At 32.1% G+C, this 25,164-nt stretch overlaps 1 protein-coding gene across 1 annotated transcript in view; it reads left to right on the top strand.

Moving 5' to 3' along the window:
* The first annotated feature begins 263 nt into the window (after positions 1-263).
* The window catches only part of LOC143082452 (scavenger receptor cysteine-rich domain superfamily protein-like), a 37,110-nt gene continuing 12,209 nt past the window's right edge, over positions 264-25,164 (top strand). The window contains exons 1-9 of the mRNA XM_076258116.1: positions 264-402; positions 1,814-1,941; positions 3,487-3,715; positions 4,187-4,337; positions 4,589-4,800; positions 6,936-7,077; positions 7,946-8,142; positions 9,505-9,655; positions 24,859-25,043. Coding sequence (XP_076114231.1) covers positions 312-402; positions 1,814-1,941; positions 3,487-3,715; positions 4,187-4,337; positions 4,589-4,800; positions 6,936-7,077; positions 7,946-8,142; positions 9,505-9,655; positions 24,859-25,043 — 1,486 coding nt within the window. The 5' untranslated portion in view covers positions 264-311. The remainder of the gene's footprint in view (positions 403-1,813; positions 1,942-3,486; positions 3,716-4,186; positions 4,338-4,588; positions 4,801-6,935; positions 7,078-7,945; positions 8,143-9,504; positions 9,656-24,858; positions 25,044-25,164) is intronic.

Genomic DNA, 25,164 nt, shown 5'->3' with positions numbered 1-25,164 from the left:
TATCAATTTTCAGATTATTGATCCCATATGTGATATATCTTTGTTCATACTCTTTACAATCTAAAAAATAAACCATTAAATTGTCGCACCTATAGAATAGTTGAAAATAAATGATTGAATTGTCGTTTGTTTGAAATCAAATTTGAACCTTGTATTGCTATAAAACTGGTCAGGTTTCATCATACGACCTTCTTTAAAAGAGGTTCAATTTTTAATCTAAATGTTTTATGTATGTATACTCATATTAGACCATTACCGGAAACCAACAATAAAGATCTTAAAATAGTGTAGTTGTGAGAACTTTAAGTAAGATGCACGCTATTAGATTTATCTTTTATTGTGTTTTATGGGATTGTATTATAATTATTCACTCCTATCCTTACAGACTACCAGAAAGGAATCGTAAGTTTTCATATTGAGTTTCTATACTACTAAAGGAAGAGACCAATTTTATTGAGCCGCAACTCCTCTGAAACCATACAAAGTCGGAAATATTTGTAATATGACGTATAAATGTAGTGTTTTGTACTTCCTAAATTTATCTTTGATAGCAGAGAAAACTATGCACCTTATAATCACTACTTTATCAGATGACAATATAGGAATACACAATTCGAGGCTTAGAATAAGGCGTAGGTACTTTAATTTAGTCACGGATCCGCGATGTCGGGGGTGTTTTCTAATTATCATTAAGAGGCTGTCCAAGTAAATATCAGGCAAATCCTATGATATGGGTGGCACAACATAATTTTTTTCCCACTGATTTTTAGGTTCCAATGCAATGTTTATATCATACAAAGGATATATATGTCAAAGATATTTTTAAATCAACAGTGGATGGCTCAGAAAATGATTTTAAAGTTCACTAACAAGGCAACAAAATGTTGTACAAAATGAATGAGTTATCTCCCCTTTTCAATGAATTTTCAGTGCTTTATATGTATTTTTTCCTCTTTATTTGTTGCAGTTAATAAAAAAACAAAATCTGATTTTGAGAAAGAATGAATTTGTGATATGAAATAGATGAAAAAATTTTGAAAACAAAATATGTCATGTGCCATCCACTGCCTGGTTTTTCAATGGACATCCTCTTAATTTATAAGTGCTATACAAAAATATCGTAACATAAAGTATGTTCTCTTGTAATCTGAGGAAATGCTTGAACTAACGACCAAGTGTACACAAATCTATTTCTTTTAAAGCACTTATAATAAGATTACTTTGAAAATATAATGTTACCGTGCGTCATATATGATACTATAACGATTTAGCTTACTAATCATACGTGTAAACGAACTCGTTATCATAAATCAATTAATTCGTTATCACGAATCAGATAACCCGAATTCATGGCTTAGTAACTCGACATTACGATTTAGCTTAATCGTCATAAACACATAAAGACTTATGCTAATCTAAGGTTAGCTAAATAGTTATTACGATAAAATCAATCATAATAACGAGTTGTGATAACGAATAGCTTTGATGTGATACCGACGTAGCTAAGTCCTGATTACGAGTTAGCTAAGTCGTTATAACGATTTTCTAAGTCGTGATAACGGGTTACCTAGTCGTAATAGCGAGCTCCTAAGTCGTGCGAGTTCGCTTAACTCGAAAATAAATCAACACACTGACTTTAACCGGCTTCGTAAACATTTGACTGTTTGTGGCTATTTCATCTTTAAAGTAAATTATTAGAACTGCCTGGTACATGAGAGGTTACTATTTCAGAAGGATTAAAATGATAAGATACATTTTTTTCACTGAAAAAATTTGTCCTAGAAAAACACTAAAAAAAACCTTTTATTCGTAGATACCACGAGTTTATCAGGGTTAGAGTTTTTACCTCCATACTACAGCAACTACGGTATTGGCCAAAACAAAGATGTTGCTTTGAGATGTAAAGTGAGGACTAGTGCTGAACAATCACCAACATTTATGGTATGTGAGATTAACAATTATTTACTCATAAGAAAACTATTTCAAATAGACTGGACTAATTTGTAGAACAGGTAGATAAGTATGATAGTGTGTGCTTACATGCATCGTGAAAACGAGGCAATGCTCATAGTTCATTTAAAAACAGAATAATTTGATTATGTGAATTGATGATGAACCATATTTTACAGACTTTTTAGATGCAAAATAATGCATTGAATTATTATCATGTATTACTGGCTTAAAAACGTTTACTTTTTGACTTTATAAACTCTTCGTCTCAAGCGTATACCAGAAACACGTGTTATGGGCGCGGGAATCTGTACATAGAAACACGTATTTTGGGCGCGAAACCAAACAAATTAAGAATTTAACCTGAATTATTTAATAGATTGTTGAGTTCACATTAAAGATTGAATTACATTAATTTATAAATAGTTTATAAATAATTGAAAAGAACAAGTAGTCACGGTAAATGGCAGCGTGTACTGAGATAGTCCGTAGTTAATCCTGATTCAAAATAAAAATAAAAATTGGAAAAAGAAGAAATAATACACTTCCATTAGAGGTAAACTATACTACAATAAACACATACAACTAGAACAAAGGTATACTAACACCAATTTCACTTAAAAAAACAGCATTGAACTTATGTCCTAAGGTGAATCAAAGAAGTAAAAGTGAATTGAGCGTTATGGATGTCTAAAACTTAGAAGTTAGACTATCATATACGACTATTTCATAATTGGCATCAGTCGGTGCAGAAAGTTGACGATTCTATCCTAAATGGAAAACTTAGATTATCATGAAGTCGTTTGAAAACGCCAGGACTGTGTATCAATGTCGTTTTGTATTGCTGTTAATACACCTACCCCCACCATAAAAAAGAAGAAGAAAAAAAAAAGAAAAATAAAGATACTTGAATATTAACAGAACATGATAAATGAGATAATCAGGCCATTAAAATGATTTTGCAAAACTGAGAATACGATAACAATCAAGGATCCAGTAATTATGTAAATGCTGACAAACCTACATTGATATTACCAAGGATTTGTATAGTAATTATGTAAATGCTGACAAACCTACATTGATATTACCAAGGATTTGTATAGTAATTATGTAAATGCTGACAAACCTACATTGATATTACCAAGGATTTGTATAGTAATTATGTAAATGCTGACAAACCTACATTGATATTACCAAGGATTTGTATAGTAATTATGTAAATGCTGACAAACCTACATTGATATTACCAAGGATTTGTATAGTGATTATGTAAATGCTGACAAACCTACATTGATATTACCAAGGATTTGTATAGTAATTATGTAAATGCTGACAAACCTACATTGATATTACCAAGGATTTGTATAGTAATTATGTAAATGCTGACAAATCTAAAATGATATTACCAAGGATTTGTATAGTAAGAACTTTAAAAATCCTTGATATGATGTTACCTTCGATGTTGTACCTAATTTCGAAGCACACTCGAAAAAACTTCACTGAAATAAGTAATTTTGAATTCATTTAATTTTTCAGTGGGAAAAGATGTCCAATACAAATACTGAAAACTTCAACTTAATCAGTGAAGGCGCAAAATATCTGATACGACAAAAGAAATGGACACGTGATATCTATAACCGAGGTCGCTATATCAGTAAACTTGTCATCAAACAAACAGAGACTTCAGACTCTGGACTTTACAGGTGCCGCGTGACGATTACTGAAGAGGTCAGTCTGCAACGGCTGTTCGAAGTCTACGTGAATGGTAAAAATCAAACCAGTTAGTTAGTCATATCCTTAGAATATTACGTAGAAGCATTGCAATTTTTGTTGATACATTTTTTTCACCTGAGGTTTGTTCAAATTAGTCTTTATTGGAATAACTAGGATAGTTTTATGAAAATTTTATAGCAATGGATTTACAAAAAAATTGGTTATGAAACAACTGTTGCATTATACATTAGAATTTTGTTTTCTTTAAAAAAAATACAATTGTTTAATACCATACTAAAGAATAGGTATGTCAACCATATGAACAAAAATTACACAGCGTCCAAGTTGAATAGTTACTGTTCTATATTGACTTCGATATCTAAGAAACTTGGTAATGTGTGATTATGATTATTCTAGTGTTTACTAAATAATCCATTAATAGCTGTTTCAAATTCAGTATTTCCACAAATGACACTTTAGCTTAAACTTTGATATAAAATAATCTTGAATACTACAATCTTAGAATCCAGTGTAACTCCTGTACGTCTAGTTACATCCACAACACATGGAGAAGGACTGATTGAAGTTTTTCACAAGCACAAATGGGGAGCTATCTGCGTCAGTGGATTTACAACTATAGAAGCTGCAGTTATATGTCGGTCACTTGGATACCCGTATGTAATCTTTACTGTTGAATCTTTCTTTTATTGCATCTCCAACTAGGTCATGTAGGTTGGAATGCATATGCAAAAAAATATATCAATATAGTTGTAATTAATACAGTTTTGTTAAAAAAAAGCTATTGGGATCACGTAGTTGTCATATTTTATAGCAAAAAAACAATAGCAAATTCAAATATAGATATTTAAAACTGTTTAAAATGCTTTCTGACATAAACACGTACCCAGAAACTTTTATATTTTAGTCATGGAGGGCAACCATGGAATGCATATGCAGATAAGTTAATTTTCCGTAGACCACATCGGTATGGGAATCCATTTTGGATGAACAATGCGCATTGTTCTTTGAACGCGACCGATATCAGTCACTGTTCCGGATGGGGAGACAACGTTGAATGTGAAGTATCATCGCTTGATTTCTACGTTGGAGTCACGTGTAGACAAGAACCATTGCAAGGTGAGCACGTAATATATTATGATTAGCTATTGGTTTACATTTAAGTATGAATGCACAGTGCATGCGTCGTGACTTGACTGAACGTAACAGAAAATGTACCGTGAGTTTATAGAAACGCAAAACAAAATATTGTAAGTCCCTATTTGCTGCTTTGTTAAATAAATTAAAATACTTGAATATTCTTGAAATACATTCCTCAAAAATTTGGGTAAATGTTACTACAACAATTTGTTCTTGCATTTATTTTTTTTCATTTCATAAACTGATGATTCGTCCAGCAGGGGTTAAAATTAAAACTGACAAATTTTAACCATAAACGTTAAAATACGAAAATCGAAAAGCTCTTAAAATTGCTTCTGGATGCACATCATTAGAAGTCTTCAAAAAAAGTTAGAACGATTGGTCAACTTCCAAAGAAAATGCGTCGGTTTGAAATTGATCAACATGATAAATGTAGGGGTTGCGTTTTATCAACATGATAAATGTAGGGGTTGCGTTTCTATAAATTACCATACAATATATGTGTTTTCAGGTGACACTGTATGTATATTACTCTTTGTTGTAACCATAATCCTGTCCTCTTTTCGTAGTTTAAGATATATTTATTAATGAGTATGAAGTATCGCATGAATATAATTGAAAAGAAAATAATGAAAGGTGTCGTTATTGGAGCAGGATCTCATTATCAACCGGAATATTGAACCAGACTCCAGCTGACAGCCACTTTTAGTAGCCACTCAAGATATCAGCCACCATTTTCCAGCAAAAAAAACCAAAAAACTGCTTCTACTTAAAATATCAAAGCAGGTTTTGGCAACCATATCATAACAATTTATGTTTCTAAATAAATATACAAATTTATCATCATCAGACAAATCATTAAAATCTACATTATATTTCATAGCTTCGCTATATAAACAAAATCGCAAATCTGCATATAAAGGGCATGATAATGTATCATGTTTTTCGTCTTCTATGTTATTATTACACATAAAACACACTCTTTCGTCTACATTTTTATTTTCATACCGATATTTATATTCAAATGATGCCATAAGGAACAAATTGAATACAATTACAATTGTTAATACTTGATTCATGTAAGTTGTGCTGAATTGTGTCATATATATACATATTCATTAAACTGAATATGAAAATTCAGTGTACATGTACGTCTGAAAAACTACATACAGGCATGCCAAATTATTAAATATAATATTCTACTTCTCTTGACATGAAATGAAAACATTTCGATATACATGTACAGGTTATATCAATCTCATTCCGATTATTTCTGCTAAAAAAGGCGAATGATATCAAAGCAAGAATCGAAACTAAAAATGTCGAAAAGAGACAGATAAATTCGTAAAAAAAAAACCCGAGAAACGACAAAAAGACAAACAATAGTCTACAAACCCATCATAGAAAACTAAACACTAAACACAACATAGAAAACTAAACACTAAACACAACATAGAAAACTAAACACTAAACACAACATGGGAAACTAAACACTAAACAATAGTCTACAAACCCAACATAGAAAACTAAACACTAAACCCAACATAGAAAACTAATTATAAACACTAAACACAACATGGAAAACTAAACACTAAACAATAGTCTACAAACCCAACATAGAAAACTAAAAACTAATTAAAACAATGTTTGAATATGCATGATGCATGGTACAAACCAGATTTGACTTTGTCCAATGAGGTTATTGGACAAACCAGATCTTACTCTGTCCAATAAGGCTAGTGGACAAACCAGATTTGACTCTGTTCACTGAGGCTAGTGGACAAACCAGATCTTACTCTGTCCAATGAGCTAGTGGACAAACCAGATCTAACTCTGTCCAATGAGGCCAGTGGACAAACTAGATCTGACTCTGTCCAATGAGGCTAATGGACACACCAGATCTGACTCTGTCCAGTGAGGCTATTGGACAAACCAGACCTGACTCTGTCCAATGAGGCTATTGGACAAACCAGATCTGACTCTGTCCAACGAGGCTAGTTGTGTTTGAAGACAATTTTAATGAACTTACTCCAAAACTTATATATTGTCATATTTTGTATTGTTATATATTTGACACGTCTGATAATTGTTAACATTCTGTTTATTTTGTCCAGTTCCTGTCAGCCTTATTCAATTATCACAACATTTACCAGAAGGAACTGTCGAAGTATTTCACAACGGACAGATAGGCAGAATTTGTGATCATGGGGTCGGACATAGAGAAGTCAACGTTCTTTGTAAAATGCTTGGACATAAGTGAGTAAAAAGTTCTTTTGTTTTAAGTTTTGTAAAGTGCATTTAAAACTTTTTCACAAATTATCTTAATTAACGTAATTTTCGGGCATTCAGTTATGACAATCATTCAAATATGCATAGTTATGTATAGATATAAAAGAATGTTTTAGAAGAACCAATAACTATTTTTTACCAAAAATGTTCAACCCCAAATTGGATTGGAAAATGCAAAACTTTCCATGTTTCAACGTATTTATAATTTTGATATTTAGAGGATTTTTTTCCGGATTGACTATTCATTTTCATCTGTTGCTACGCATGCCTATTTTTCCGCTTTAAATTTACTTTTGTTCACAATTAATCCCTGCATTTTGTGTTAAAGATTATTCATTTTCATCCTGTCTTTAGCAAAATCATTTATTTTCAGCTATCACTGAGGATTTTTCATCGAAAAACCGATTTGAACAGATAATTGCGATGATTATCATTTATCTTATAAATCAAAATATAGTTCTATCGAAATCATTATTCGCTTTATGAGACAATTTTCCGCAAAAGACCGAAATGACACAGAAATGAACAACTATCATAGGTCACCGTACGGCCTTAAACAATGAGAAAAATCCATACCGCATTGTCAGCTATAAAAGGCCCCGTAATGCCAAATATATTTAACAATTCAAACGAAAAAACTGACGGCCTAATTTATGTACAAGATAATAAACGAAAAACAAAAACTGTTATGTAACACAGTCAACAACCAACGACAACCACTGAATGACAGGTTCCTGACTTGGAAAAGGCACATACAGAATGTATTCATACCAATTTACACTTCACACGCTGCTCAAATTCTCTAATGAAGACTATATAGTTTTAATTTCTTCAGTTTTGGTGGCTTTAAATTCAATCCAGATGTCAGACATACATTCTTTAGAGAGCTTATACAAAATCTGAGATGTCCTGAAAATGGTACACATCTGGACCAGTGTTCACACGAGGCATGGGGAGAGCAATGCACATCCTGTCAGTGCGACGGATATCATTCATTGGTAGCAGTTAGATGTTGGACAAAAGCAGAAAAAGGTTTGAGAAATTAAATTATTCATGTATATGTACATTAAAACCCTAACATGTGAGTTTTACCTGAAAACTAATGAATAAAAAAGAGATGTGGAGTATATGCAATGAGGCAGCAACCCAAATACAAAATGTCAAATTCTTAATCGTCCCGAGACTAGAAAAGTTCTGTGTCCGATTTCGCTTAAAATATTTGTTCCACCAAGAATGTCCTCCCAATAACATGAGAATCTATATCGGATTAAAAGAATCGAGAATGATTGGCCAAAAAAAAAGAATAAAGAAAAATGTGTCAAAAAATAAAGAAAAGAGAAGGATTGGCCAAATATAAGAATAGAGAAAAATGGGTTAAATACTTAAGAATAGAGAATAACGGGGTGCTAAAATATACAGAAAATAATGGGCCTAACATAAAGGAAAGAGAAATATAGCAAAAAAAATTAAAGAATACAGAATTGAGGCCCTCATTCAGACCCTCATATAGAATCGTCCAAAATGTTCCACCTGTTGCTCATTAGATAAAAGTAGGTTTTGCTGTATGAAAATAAGGAGATGTGGTATAATTGCCAATGTGTCATCTATCCACCAAAGTTCAAATGAAGTGGATGTAAGCAATTATAGGCAACCGTAAGACCTTCAACAATGAGGAAAAAAATACATATGTGTTCATATTTTTGTTCATCCTCTACAGAAATGCCCTAATAAGTAAGATTTTGCATCAAGTCAATGGGCGCTATATAAGGAGCTAGGTAAACAAAAGGGGACAACACAAAGACTAAAAAAGACTCATAAAATATTCCAGGCCAATAAGTTAGTATGCCAGACGCGCGTTAGGAAATTTGAATTATATAGGATGCTTCACAAAAAGGAAAAAAAAACTCTTGAAATTATAATATGAACTATATAATAAAATTTAACAACATATATCTCACAAGACCCGAGAGATATAAAAAAAAAAAACTGATTTCATATTTTCCAGTTGCACCATTTTTTTTTGTATTTGTCACCATTATATTGGACCCTGCCTGGTAATTACACAAAGCTTTATTTAATCATTAATATTCAACATAAAAACATCAATGTTACTTTGTTTGAACGATTTAGTGTTATGCTGCATGTGTCATAACGTGAAAATTGTACCGAACAAGATCTAGAGGTCTGATAAACGTTATAATCATATCTATCCCGAATAACAAGTACCTTTATATATATATATAAGTTTTTTTATTTTACGTTTATAAGGATATCTTATAGATAAGCAACACAAAATCAAACGTATACTACAACACAAATTAAATGATCCGAACAGAGAGTTCAGAAATATGTTATAGATAGGTTTCCAATATACCATTCGTCTCATTATTTTAGAGAACTCAAATGCAAGTTTACGACTAGCAGCTTCTAATGTTGAGCATGAAGGACGGATTGAGGTAAAACATAACAACACATGGGGTACTGTGACACCTAGAAGTTTCGGATCTGAAGAGGCAGATGTAGTGTGCAGGATGCTGGGATATAGGTCAGTGTAAATTCCGGTATAAACAATTGTATTATTAACAATGATCTTATGACCAATTCAGCATCAGTAAGAAAGAGAGATATTTGTTCGAATCTATGAAGAAGAGTTTGAACATTTGTTTATTGGATGTAAGTTAAGAAATGATATCCAGAATAGAAAATAGCAGTCGAATAAATTGATATTACAAACAAAAATAATAGTGCAAATGTTTATGAAAAATTCTCGGCTCCGCTGTATAGAATATTAATCATTTATATGATTGAGAATGGAAATGGGGAATGTGTCAAAGCGACAACAACCCGACCAAAGAGCAGAAACAGCTTAAGGCCACCAATGGTGCTTCAACACAGCGAGGCAATCCCGCACCCGGCGGCGGACTTCAGCCGGCCCGTAAACAAGGTGTACTAATAGTAGTTTAATGAAAATATTTTTTTTTACATTATACTTTTTATTAGCTACATGTAGCTAGCAGTTCTTAATTAAGGTCTTTCCTCTCCGTGAGGAAAGACCTTATTGTTTTTCTAATGTTTTTTCTTTTTCTTTTTTTTTCTTCCAACATTTTTTTGACAGGGCCTCCTCCCCTTTCTGTTGAAGTTATCAAGACCAAATATAGACCATCGTTAGACCTCATCATGAACTTTTACCAGATGAACTTTTGTAGGATTTCATCATCCCCTTTAGAAGTTATCTCCCTTTTATTGATTTTTTTCAACATGGCCCCCCTTTAATGTTTTAAAAGATATCATGACCTTATATGGACAATAGGTAGATATCATCATGATGTATTACCACATGAGGCTGCATAGGATTTCATCATTTCTTTTGAGAGTTATCCTTTATAGCAATTTTTTATATTTGCATTTTTCTCAAAAAGTATTAGAGATAGAATGTAATTGAAAATGACAGCATGTACAAGAACAGATGGCAATGTTTATAAACATAAACAATTAATTTGTTACTTACCCTTATAAGGAGTTATTTCCCTTTAAAAATTATAAATAATTTTTGAAAAATTCTATTTTCAGAACCGGAAGTCATAGAGACCTTGAACCTTCACCAATAATCTTTAATTTATGTGACCTTCAATATGCACCCAAGGTCAAAGGTCACCGAGTGCAAAATAAAATTACGCTGCAATTTCAAGCTTACATATTAGGAAAACGATAAGACTTTGCTGCATACATACATCGTATAAAATGTTCCTCTCAATGAGCTCTACACTTTATATTATAAGCCGATAAAGGTCCGACCGTCTGTTCAAAAGTTACAACGGGATGATTCTTAAAAGTAAAATATTTTGTGTATATCTTTTTAAAGGTAACATATATCAACCTACTATAAACTGCAAAGATGATCAGTAATTCAAGACCTTCAATTTGAGGTCAATGTCAGGTCATGATGAAATTTCACCTTGACCTTCACAGTATACTATGACCTTGACCTTGTGATATTTGAAAGGTCAAGTGGTCCTGAGTTGAATGGTGCTAGTCCCATGTCTCTACGACTTCCGGTTCTTAAGTTTGGTATTGCATCATATATTTGATGATTAAGTGTGACCTTGGTGAACTTTGAAATTGTCCCAATTCTTTTCTATTATGTTGTCCTTCAACTGTAGATCATTTATCATTTAACAGATTTGAGATATCTATTGTCGTTGTAGAGATAATGTAGTTTGAAGTTTTGCGAGCGGAGGCATGTATTTCTGAATCAACAAGAGCATACCTCTTAAAATGTTTTAGAAATTGAAGAGGTTAACATAGTTCTATGTTTGACCAAATACCAAAAACATTCCATGGAAAAAAACGCAAAAAATTCAATTTGAAATTTTCATGTTTTGCATTGACTTTGTAAGTTTCATAACTTCTATTTATATACTAGTTGATATTGCATCATTTTTTGCACTTTGTCAAATGGGGTCATCTGATATATCAAATTGAAGGTCTAAATAAACTCTACTTAAAAATTAAAATTTTAAACCCCCTTTTCATCCCAGGAGGACGGGTGGGGTCATTTAGTGCAAACATTCAAATTTCTCAGATGGTTAAGTTGTCGCATATCAAATGAAAGAACATAAAGCGTACATTTCAAATTTCAAATTTGCCATGGCGGTCGAGTTACATCAAACTTTCTGGTCAGGCCGGGTATTATGAAATCACAGAAAATTCAAGAACAAAATAATCCAATAATCTGTAGTCTTGTTGTCAAAGAAATATACAAGTAAATTCACTAATATATTTATTAAAATTCCATTCCAGGACACTATTTACATTATATATACAGTTTACAAAATGTATAGTTCAAATATTCATTGGCACATTACTTTCACACATCACAAATGGATTTCATTACAACTCCGCATCAAAATCGGCAACAGTGTCCAATACTGTGCACCCCAAAGAAAAACGCCACAGGCATAGTGTTCTAAACCACGCAACAGTCTGAGCGGACAAAATATCAAAAATGCATACAGTTGAATAGTAATGACACAACTTTCTAAGAATCTATAAATTCTCCCAAAATCGGCTAAAAACTGACCACAATAATAAAATCTTTTTAACGTTTCATAATGTATAGTTCCTTTCTCAACTTCAATTTCATAAACACTAAAACTTCTAAGGGCTCTTATATACCTATGATCTCCAAATATTCTCCAAATATTCTCCAACTGACCTAAATATTCTCCAAATATTCTCCAACTGACCTAAATATTCTCCAAATATTCTCCAACTGACCTAAATATTCTCCAAATATTCTCCAACTCTTTGTTTACAAAAATAAAACATATAAATCATAAAGTACTTACAGTGTGACCTTAGAGAACATGCTATGTTAATCTCTTATAGCAGAATAGCCATTTGACTTAATGACTTTAACAGACAAAATAAGACAAAATTAATTACAGTGGACATAAAATAACACTTCTACATTCCTTCCCTTCTAAATGATGACTAACCTCAGTCATCGAACTCTACTTCTATAATGTCTATAGTAACAAAATAAAACTGAAGTAATAAAACAAATTAATTGTTCAAATAAAATCCAGCATAAACACCATTATAAATTGTCTGCACTTGTAAATCTTTTGTTTTAATTTTTTGAATGTTCATTGACCTCACTGATAATATTTGCTGCCAATGCGGAAAAGTCTATTTCCTCTGGATCCATTCCATTCGAGTATTGGATACGGCTTTCACGTACTGTTTCCATCATCCCATTGGTATAGGAAAAGTCTCTTCTGGTTAACTCGATGATAATTGTTGTAGTTGTTTCATCTATAATAACATGAGAAGAACTATTCATATCACCAAATGTCAAAGTATCTGATATAGAAATAATGTCATCACCAGGGTTGTCTTCTTTGTCTTAAGATTTATTGGCACTGTCCTCAGCAAGCTGGAAGTCATTTGAGATATCAAAAAATGTTTTGTCCAAATTATCTAAATGTTCCTCTTCATCTATTAACATTTCATTGTCCGAAACATCACTCTATAGAATTAGAGAAAATGTTGTATAAGGGTCTTCTGGTAGTGGTTCCTCATCAGAAAGCTCATCAATTTCCTCAAATGTACCAATGTTTGTATCCTTGAATAGTTTAACTGGTTTTGAAGTTAGATTCAACACTTTAAACACAATATCTTTGTCACAAACCAAACTTTTGCCAAAACTTTTGCCGGTAAAACACTCTATTTTGAAGTTGATTGACACTTGGTTCAACAATTCCAATCGTTCCATTTACATCTTCCTTTATTCTTCGAATTAAATTCATCCTGAACAAAGCCCTTGATTCGACACTATTTTGATCACCACTTCCTATGAACGCTACATACATATTATTCCAGTAAGCAGCTTCATCTTTCATATCAATCACTATTCGAATTTATTCCATAATATCAGTTCCAATGATAGCATCATGAAGCAAATCCATGACTACATATATATTGTGCACAGACAATAAACACTAATTTCACATTCAATAATTCCAGTAATATATAGAGGCTGTCCGGTTGCCGAAACAATGAATTCTTGCTCAAAGCTCTGTGGGTCGCTCATCATAACAAATCGCCTTAAACTAGAATGAAGTCCTTGCAAAAAGCGTTCCATAGCTAACCTGTCAAGCTCTTTGAGTGACATGCCTCCAAGTGCCCGTCTTACCAGTTTTAAGATTGTATTTCCGTAGTCTCCAACACTTTCACCAGAAATTTGCTTCCTCTGAAATAACTCACTATAGTACATACGTTCAAGTTCTTTTGGGCAAAATCTTTGCTCTAACTTTTGCACAGCTGTATCAAAATCATTTTGAATTTCACTATCCAAATCCTCGAAATAGTCAGCAGCTCTGCCCCTCAGGTACGCAGGCAACATTTCTCCCTTCCTGCCATTACTCCAACGATTGGCTCGGCTGATTCTATCAAATATTTTAATCCAGCTTTCAAAATCTTCCCCAACGTCTCCAAAAAATTTCGACGGTGTTACTTGTGATTTCACTTCAGGCAAATCTCTGCGCTCATGAGGTGTAGATGAAATTGGTGTTCGCACTACAGACACAGATGGAGCAGGTGAAAGACTTCTATTTCTGGTTTTCCTTGTACGGCCCATAATTACGTATTAAAATAATCACAAAAATAAAAATAATATGATGAAACACTTACAGTTCAGAAATATATATAAACGTACATCCAAAAGTTATATCTGGTAGTCCATAATATGTTGAATATTGAAATCCACTAGTTGTTCTTGTTGGATCCCACTTCTGACACCAAAAATGCCATGGCGGTCGAGTTACATCAAACTTTCTGGTCAGGCCGGGTATTATGAAATCACAGAAAATTCAAGAACAAAATAATCCAATAATCTGTAGTCTTGTTGTCAAAGAAATATACAAGTAAATTCACTAATATATTTATTAAAATTCCATTCCAGGACACTATTTACATTATATATACAGTTTACAAAATGTATAGTTCAAATATTCATTGGCACATTACTTTCACACATCACAAATGGATTTCATTACAACTCCGCATCAAAATCGGCAACAGTGTCCAATACTGTGCACCCCAAAGAAAAACGCCACAGGCATAGTGTTCTAAACCACGCAACAGTCTGAGCGGACAAAATATCAAAAATGCATACAGTTGAATAGTAATGACACAACTTTCTAAGAATCTATAAATTCTCCCAAAATCGGCTAAAAACTGACCACAATAATAAAATCTTTTTAACGTTTCATAATGTATAGTTCCTTTCTCAACTTCAATTTCATAAACACTAAAACTTCTAAGGGCTCTTATATACCTATGATCTCCAAATATTCTCCAAATATTCTCCAACTGACCTAAATATTCTCCAAATATTCTCCAACTGACCTAAATATTCTCCAAATATTCTCCAACTGACCTAAATATTCTCCAAATATTCTCCAACTCTTTGTTTACAAAAATAAAACATATAAATCATATAAAAGTACTTACAATGTGGCCTTAGAGAACATGCTATGTTAATCTCTTATAGCAGAATAGCCATTTGACTTAATGACTTTAACAGACAAAATAAGACAAAATTAATTACAGTGGACATAAAATAACACTTCTACAAATTGACGTCTCCCAAAAATGGGTTGGATGGGGTCATTGAGTGCAAAAAATAAATTTTCTTTTAAGATAGGGTTGTTGTATATTAAATGAAAGGTCATGATGTGTACATTGGAAATATCAAATCCCGACCTCCAAAATTTAGTTGAATAGGGTTATTAAGTGCAAAAATCAAACTTTCTAGAACATAGAGTTGTTGCATATCAAATGAAAGCTCATCTACTCTATGTTATTTATATCATAATTCCGATCTCAAAAATGTAGGCGGATGAGGTCATTAAGTGTTAAATGTGGAAAGTTTCAGAAGGTATGCTTGTCGTTTATCAAACGAAAGGTCGTACAAGGTACATTACGAAAACATCACTTTTACAGGAAAGACCTTTCAATTGTTTTACAAACAATTGAGATACTAGTCTTTTTCTTTTTTTCTTCCAACATTTTTTTGACAGGGCCTCCTCCCCTTTCTGTTGAAGTTATCAAGACCAAATATGGACCATCGATTGACCTCATCATGAACTTTTACCAGATGAACTTTTGTAGGATTTCATCATCCCCTTTTATTGATTTTTTTTCAACATGGCCCCCCTTTAATGTTTTAAAAGATATCATGACCTTATATGGAAAATAGGTAGATATCATCATGATGTATTACCACATGAGGCTGCATAGGATTTCATCATCCCCTTTGAGAGTTATATCCCCTTATAGCAATTTTTTATATTTGCATTTTTCTCAAAAAGTATTAGAGATAGAATGTAATTGAAAATGACAGCATGTACAAGAACAGATGGCAATGTTTATAAACATAAACAATTAATTTGTTACTTACCCTTATAAGGAGTAATTTCCCTTTAAAAAATATAAATAATTTTTGAAAAATTCTATTTTCAGAACCGGAAGTCATAGACACCTTGAACCTTCACCAATAATCTTTAATTTATGTGACCTTCAATATGCATCCAAGGTCAAAGGTCACCGAGTGCAAAATAAAATTATGCTGCAATTTCAAGCTTACATAGTAGGAAAACGATAAGACTTTGATGCATACATACAGCGTATAAAATGTTCCTCTCGACGAGCTGTACATTTTATATTATAAGCCCATAAAGGTCCGACCGTCTATTCAAAAGTTACAATTGGATGATTCTTAAAAGTATAGTATTTTGTGTATATCTTTTTAAAGGCAACAGATATCAACATACTATAAACTGCAAAGATGATCAGTAATTCAAGACCTTCAATTTGAGGTCAATGTCAGGTCATGATGAAATTTCACCTTGACCTTCACAGTATACTATGACCTTGACCTTGTGATATTTGAATGGTCAAGTGGTCTCGAGTTGAATGGTGCTAGTCCCGTGTCTCTACGACTTCCGGTTCTTAAGTTTGGTATTGCATCATATATTTGATGATTAATTGTGACCTTGGTGAACTTTGAAATTGTCCCAATTCTTTTTCTATAATGTTGTCCTTCAAGTGTAGATCATTTATCATTTAACGGATTTGAGATATCTATTGTTGCTGTAGAGATAATGCAGTTTGAAGTTTTGCGAGCGGACGCATGTATTTCTGAATCAACAAGAGCGTACCTCTTAAAATTTTTAAGAAATTGAAGAGGTTAACATAGTTCTATGTTTGACCAAATACCAAAAACATTCCATGGAAAAAAAACGCCAAAAATTCAATTTGAAATTTTCAAGTTTTGCATTGATTTTGTATGTTTCATAACTTCTATTTATATAGTTGATATTGCATCATTTTTTGCACTTTATCAAATGGGGTCATCTGATATATCAAATTGAAGGTCTAAATGTACTCTATTTAAAAATGAAAATTTTAAACCCCCTTTTCATCCCAGGAGGACGGGTGGGGTCATTTAGTGCAAACATTCAAATTTCTCAGATGGTAAGGTTGTCGCATATCAAATGAAAGAACATAAAGCGTACATTTCAAATTTAAAATTGACGTCTCCCAAAAATGGGTTGGATGGGGTCATTGAGTGCAAAAAATAAATTTTCTTTTAAGATAGGGTTGTTGTATATTAAATGAAAGGTCATGATGTGTACATTGGAAATATCAAATCCCGACCTCCAAAAATTAGTTGGATCGGGTTATTAAGTGCAAAAATCAAACTTTCTAGAACATAGAGTTGTTGCATATCAAATGAAAGCTCATCTACTCTATGTTATTTATATCATAATTCCGATCTCAAAAATATAGGCTGATGAGGTCATTAAGTGTTAAAAGTGGAAAGTTTCAGAAGGTATGCTTGTCGTTTATCAAACAAAAGGTCGTACAAGGTACATTACGAAAACATCACTTTAACAGGAAAGACCTTTCAATTGTTTTACAAACAATTGAGATACTAGTTATATATTGCAATTACATGTAACTAGTAGTTCTTAATTATACATTGCATTTACATGTAGCTAGCAGTTCTTAATTAAACATTGAATTTATATGTAGCTAGCAGTTCTTAATTATACATTGCATTTACATGTAGCTAGCAGTTTTTAAATATACATTGCATTTACATTATGTATAGACATGCATACATATTCACGGAAATTTGTAGTGTGTTTGTAATGAGTGAAAGTGTGAGATGTTTTCAGTATTTACTTCTTGTTTAAATCAAATGATTTGAAAAATGTCATATGTTTCGTAAGCATATTGATTAAAAGGACGACTGTAATGTTTTGTCCAAACATTTCACAAAAGTAGAAATATGAAGGGTTCCCAGACCATTGATTTGTTTCGTTGTTATTGCGAACCCAATTATACCTTATCACCGATTCACCTGATAGTTTCCTGTCCATTTAAACTTTTGGCAGTTCTATTGTCCCATTGAACAAATACAACAGGTATTGTTTTCTGTATAGTTTATTCACTTGGACCTTTAAATTTCTTCTAAGAGAAATCTATCACTCATTGAATAATTTACCTGAGTAAAAAGTTTATCTGCTAAATTGATGGAAATAACATGTTTAACATTTAAAAAAACTGCATGTGATTTTGTGTTTCCTTTCCTTAATGGTATGGAAACTTGTGGTATAATTTCAGAGAGATTCATACACTTAAACACAAGTTAATGTTTGAAAAGTACAAAAATGCTTATTTGAGGTCCCCTTTTTGGCACCTAATTCCTAAACTATTGGGACCAGATACAGAATGTATATCGGGGTTTAACTTATTCGAATGCCCAAATAACACCGGAACAGTGTTAAAACAGTACAACATAAGAATTATCTAGAATTCAGTCAGATGGGTACACATGTAGTAATGCATGTTACCAAAATAAAGAGTGGACGTGTATGGAACGCTACCACTGCCTTATAAGAAGAAACTACTATGACATGATGCAAATGTTGCTTACATGATGTGAATTCTCCTTTTCATGATATGATTTCTTCTTTACATAATGTGAATTCTTCTTTACATGATATAAATTCTTCATTACATGATGTGAATTCTTCTTTACATGATGTGAATTCTTCTTTACATGATGTAAATTCTTCTTTACATTATGTGAATTCTTCTTTACATTATGTTAATTCTTCTTAACATGATGTGAAAACTTCTTTACATGATGTGAAAACTTCATAACATTATGTGAAAACTTCATTACATGATGTGAAAATTTCATTACATGATGTGAAAACGTCTTTACGTGATGTTTCATTACATGATGCGTAACTTTCCTTACGTGCTGTTAAAATAAAAACCCTTGTATTTGATGCGAATACTTTAGTATATGATGTGAATATTGCAGTACGTGATGCTAGAACTGCATTACGTGATGTGAACGTCGCCTAAAGCCTCGGTCACACCTTGCCGGATCGCACAAACGGACGCCTACCGGATGAAAATAAAAGTTGTCCATTGACAAACTTGTTATCCGTTGGGAGTCCGTTGATGTACTGACGAACGGACGCATAAAGGACACACACTGGATATGATGCAACGTATGAGAAACGGAAACGTACCGGACAGAACAGATATCGAACGTACAAGAAGTATCAAACGGACGAAGACCGCATAAAACGGACGAAGACCGCATAAAACGGACACCTAACGGAAGCGTAGCGGATAAAACGGATGAACAAGACGCTATACGGAAAAATTAAAGGCGACAATAATAATACATGTAGATCGTATATGTATCCGAAAAAATTCTGTGGTTTGGTTTGTTCTTCAAAATGCCGCCAAGGGGTAGTGTCTGACCTGAATAAGAGCTGCTTGATAGTGAAGACGTGCCCTTAATCTAAGATCGATTATGAATAATAAGAATTCACGAATCTCAATATGTATTGCCATGCAATACTCTCAGAATGCTGGTCTGTGTCCACACTTGTTATCTCTGTCTTTTACCTCTTAGCCATTTTTTATGTATTAATTTTTTTAAGTTTAAATAAATTAATAAATTAATTAATTTGAAAGTGAGATATGTAACAAAGTAAGCGAGACAATTGTACATGTACCGTAGACTAAGTAGCTTCTGGATGTAGGAGAATTATTTTCAAATACTTTTTGGTAGGGGTTTGCCAACATTGCCTCTCAAAAGTACAATTTTCATATAAAATTCACTTGAATTAGGTTCCTATATTTATATACATATATTCAAAAAATGACTTATACTTAAAAGGGAGGGGGGCAATACCTTTTTCTGTTAACTTGTTTTAGCCCTTTTCTAGGTGTTGTTAACTGTTATCTGAGATAAATTAAAGCTATTAACTGTTTTCAACCCACTTTGTTAACTGTTATCAACATTTTTGCATTTTTGTTAACTGTTTTTGCCAAAATCGAGGTGTTGTTAACATGTTAACAAATCCCCTATTGCCCCCTCTTAAAAACAAAATTTAAAATATTACACGGCCATGCTTATATCAGCTCTAAAAAATTGAGATAATTTCATGCGTCCAAAGCACTTTTCTGGATTTACCTATATTCGGAACGCTCAAAGCCAACCATTTGATATCCGAAGATGTATAAGTACCGAAAAGGTTGAAGAGCTATATAACAAAAATGCATAAAATAAATAGCCAAATTCATCTAAAGTCAACTTTGCCTGAGGGAGTTGAAACCTTAGTTTCTTAATAATTTCAATATTTATAAACGGACAATTTTAGAAAAGATTGTTAAATCATGTGAGTACCGAAGTACTGACTACTGAGCTGATGATACACTCGGGGACTACATTTAAATACCACAATAAGTCATTACTATATGATTTTCAATAGCATATTTACATAAAATATGTAGAGCATACCATTACCCTAAACAGTTATCTAATCATAATGCATTTTGATATAGAATTTCATATAAAAAAAAGAAGGGTCATTTGATATCTATATAAAATCTAGCAAAATTATGACCTATATTTTTGCCCCCCCCTCCCCACCCAAACCACCACCATCACCATATGCATAATATGTATTATGTATATGTGTAAGACTCTCAGTTGATATAGTAATCAAATTCAATTTTAGGTAAAATAAAAAGGGGGGCAACAAATCATCATGTCTTCAAATACCTTAATTAATACTATAATGTATGTTGATAGAAATTGATAGTTTTTACACAAAGCGGAATACCTAGATATCAAAGTTATTCAATTTGGTGAACTTGAATAGTGAAAAGTGAAAAACAAAACACTTTTCATGAATTTTGAATAGTGAAAAATGTAAAGTGCCCGGTAATAAACTTACGAAATGAAGAACAAAATGACTGATATTACGTTTTAATTTTTTTCAAAATTTGAATGACATCCGCTATGCCTACCTTTTCCCTCGGATGCCCTTATGCCTTTTACATCCTATAAAAGCCATGCGTAATAACGTCCGAGAGGTCCCGTGTTCTTATCAAGATGTTTTGACATAATTAATTGTGTTCACATAAAGTCATATATGTTTCTTACCTCGTAATACCCATTTGACATTACCATGTATATCTTTTGGCCCAATGTAATAGAAATACGACATAATGATTTTTTAACATAACGTAAAGAAAGTTTCGCATCATGTAATGAAACTTTCAGATTAGGTAATGGAGTTTTCACATCATGTAAAGAGGAAATCACATCATGTAATGAAGTTTTCACATCATGTTATGAAGTTTTCACATCATGTAATGAAGTTTTCACATCATGTAAAGAAGAATTCACATCATGTAAAGAAGAATTCACATCATGTAATGAAGAATTCACATCGTGTAAGCAACATTTGCATTATGTCATAGTAGTTTCTTCTTATAAAGCAGTGATGGTGTTCCATAGACGTGGATGGCTACTTTATATACAACAAAGACACTAAGTACAGATCTGAGAGAACTCGCAATTAATGACAGACAGTGCAAAATCAATAATAACTATTTTTTTAAATTATTCAGCTAAGACTAAACATTGTAAATATTATTATTTGTTTAGTTCTTTTTTCAGTTTTTTATAAGTTACATTGAACAGTTACCTATTATAAACTGCCACACACTATAAAAACAAAATAATCACTATCAAAACAATTCCCAATTGTCCCACATTAAAACTTCCCAATTGTCCCACAAACATATTCCCGATTGTCTCAAAAAAATTCACTACTTTTTTACTTGTAATTTCAGAAAGTGGGACAATCGGGAAGACATCAATATTACACTGCTTTTAAAATCAATATATGCTTTTGGCTGAAATTTTATGACACGAAATTGTAGTAAATGTCATAGGTCGGAAAAAATACTAGGAACATAAACAGGAAGAAAATAGTGTTTTTCAATACTTTAAAATTGTCTTTAGAAATAAAACTCAACTAACAATACATTAAAGTTCTATATGATAAAGTAAAACTTTTGAATATTTCACACTATGTTTTATTTTTTTTTGTGGTTGTGGATAACACCGATAGCTTTTTATCTGCTGTTCAAGGGCATACGATACAGTTTTGAACCTACGGTGAATTTTGACGAAAACTTGCATGCAAGCTATTTTCACCTAGTCAATTGAAGTTTGTAAAAAAAGTATGCTTTCGTCGGTTACTTTTACAAATAAATAAGGTTGAATTTGTAGACATTTACTGAAATTTCTAACGTTTGGAAAAACTTACTTAACTCTTTCTTTCAAAAGAGCAGGTTTTTGTAAAAAATCATCGTGAATATTTAGTCTGTTTAAGTTTGGTTTGAATTTGTGTAACAATGTTTTGGAAATTTATCATATTTTCATGATTTTATTAAAAAAAACCGGCATTTTTTGCTGTTTATTTATCTTATTAAATCTAGCAAAATTATGACCTATATGTTTGCCCCCCCCCCCCAAACCACCACCATCACCATATGCATAATACGTATTATGTATATGTGTAAGACTCTCAGTTGATATAGTAATCAAATTCAATTTTAGGTAAAATAAAAAGGGGGGCAACAAATCATCATGTCTTCAAATACCTTACTTAATACTATAATGTATGCTGATAGAATTTGATAGTTTTTACACAAAGCGGAATACATAGATATCAAAGTTATTCAATTTGGTGAACTTGAATAGTGAAAAGTGAAAAACAAAACACTTTTCATGAATTTTGAATAGTGAAAAGTGTAAAGTGCCCGGTAATAAACTTACGAAATGAAGAACAAAATGACTGATATTACGTTTTATTTTTTTTTCAAAATTTGAATGACATCCGCTATGCCTACCTTTTCCCTCGGATGCCCTTATGCCTTTTACATCCTATAAGAGCCATGCGTAATAACGTCCGAGAGGTCCCGTGTTCTTTTCAAGATGTTTTGACATAATTAATTGTGTTCACATAACGTCATATATGTTTCTTACCTCGTAATACCCATTTGACATTACCATGTATATCTTTTGGCCCAATGTAATAGAAATACGACATAATGATTTTTTAACATAACGTAAAGAAAGTTTCGCATCATGTAATGAAACTTTCAGATTAGGTAATGGAGTTTTCACATCATGTAAAGAGGAAATCACATCATGTAATGAAGTTTTCACATCATGTTATGAAGTTTTCACATCATGTAATGAAGTTTTCACATCATGTAAAGAAGAATTCACATCATGTAAAGAAGAATTCACATCATGTAATGAAGAATTCACATCATGTAAGCAACATTTGCATTATGTCATAGTAGTTTCTTCTTATAAAGCAGTGATGGTGTTCCATAGACGTGGATGGCTACTTTATATACAACAAAGACACTAAGTACAGATCTGAGAGAACTCGCAATTAATAACAGACAGTCCAAAATCAATAATAACTATTTTTTTAAATTATTCAGCTAAGACTAAACATTGTAAATATTATTATTTGTTTATTTCTTTTTTTCAGTTTTTTATAAGTTACATTGAACAGTTACCTATTATAAACTGCCACACACTATAAAAACTAAATAATCACTATCAAAACAATTCCCAATTGTCCCACATTAAACTTCCCAATTGTCCCACAAACATATTCCTAATTGTCTCAAAAAATTTCGCTACTTTTTTACTTGTAATTTCAAAAAGTGGGACAATCAGGAAGACATCAATATTACACTGCTTTTAAAATCAATATATGCTTTTGGCTGAAATTTTATGACACGAAATTGTAGTAAATGTCATAGGTCGGAAAAAATACTAGGAACATAAACAGGAAGAAAATAGTGTTTTTTCAATACTTTAAAATTGTCTTTAGAAATAAAACTCAACTAACAATACATTAAAGTTCTATATGATAAAGTAAAACTTTTGAATATTTCACACTATGTTTTTTTGTGGTTGTGGATAACATCGATAACTTCTACTTTTCAAGGGCATACGATACAGTTTTGAACCTACGGTGAATTTTGACGAAAACTTGCATGCAAGCTATTTTCGCCTAGTCAATTGAAGTTTGTAAAAAAAGTATGCCTTCGTCGGTTACTTTTACAAATATATGGGGTTGAATTTGTAGTCATTTACTGAAATTTCGGTTTCTCTGACATTTCTATCATTTGGAAAAACTTACTTAACTCTTTCTTTCAAAAGAGCAGGTTTTGTAAAAATCATCGTGAATATTTAGTCTGTTTAAGTTTGCTTTGAATTTGTGTAACAATGTTTTGGAAATTTATCATATTTTCATGATAAAAGGCATTTTTTGCTGTATATTTATCTAATTTAAAAAAAAACGTGGCGTATTCTCTGTTACATTGATTTTTATTTCTTTGTTTGTTTTAGATATTTAACGACTTCAAAAGTTTAAAAAATATTCAAAGCTGACTGTTTTCTGTTATTTTTTCATTATTTTTACTTTAATGAATCTTATATTGTATCCTTGTAGATTGAATCATTCTTTATAATTTGAAATATCAAATTTTCAACGTTTTCTGAGGAGGAAATGTAATCTAGAACCAGCCTGGTCTTGAATGTACAACATGTATTATCTGATTTTTTGTTGGATAAGTTAATAAAAGTACAAACAACGTATACTTTTTGTTATTTCCGAAAATTTGAAATGAAATACATACCTCTCTCAATGATTTTCACTTTATCTTTAAAATGTTGAGAGTCTTCAATAAAATAATATCAGGAAAGAATATAACGTCGACTTGTATACTGTACTAAACGATACCAATGTTCTATATTTAAAGATATGGTGGAACTCCAAAGTTAGACACATTTCCACCGGGACAAGGTCCAATCTGGATTGATGAGATCCATTGTCCTTTTACGGCAAATGATTTGAGCGACTGTGAATTCAGATGGGGTCCTCACTTTAGTTTTTTTGATCACAAAGATGATGTTGGTGTGAAATGCAGAACGGAACCAGAACCAGGTAAAATTATCCACTGAGGACTATTGTTGACTGTCTGAGGACTATTGTTGACTGATGACTATTGTTGACTGAGGACTATTGTTGACTGAGGACTATTGTTGAATGATGACTAATGTTATGT

Source organism: Mytilus galloprovincialis, chromosome 7, assembly GCF_965363235.1.
Source record: "Mytilus galloprovincialis chromosome 7, xbMytGall1.hap1.1, whole genome shotgun sequence".
Taxonomy (NCBI): domain Eukaryota; kingdom Metazoa; phylum Mollusca; class Bivalvia; order Mytilida; family Mytilidae; genus Mytilus; species Mytilus galloprovincialis.
The sequence above is the reverse complement of the archived record's forward strand: the minus strand, read 5'-3'. Positions and strand labels throughout refer to the sequence as shown.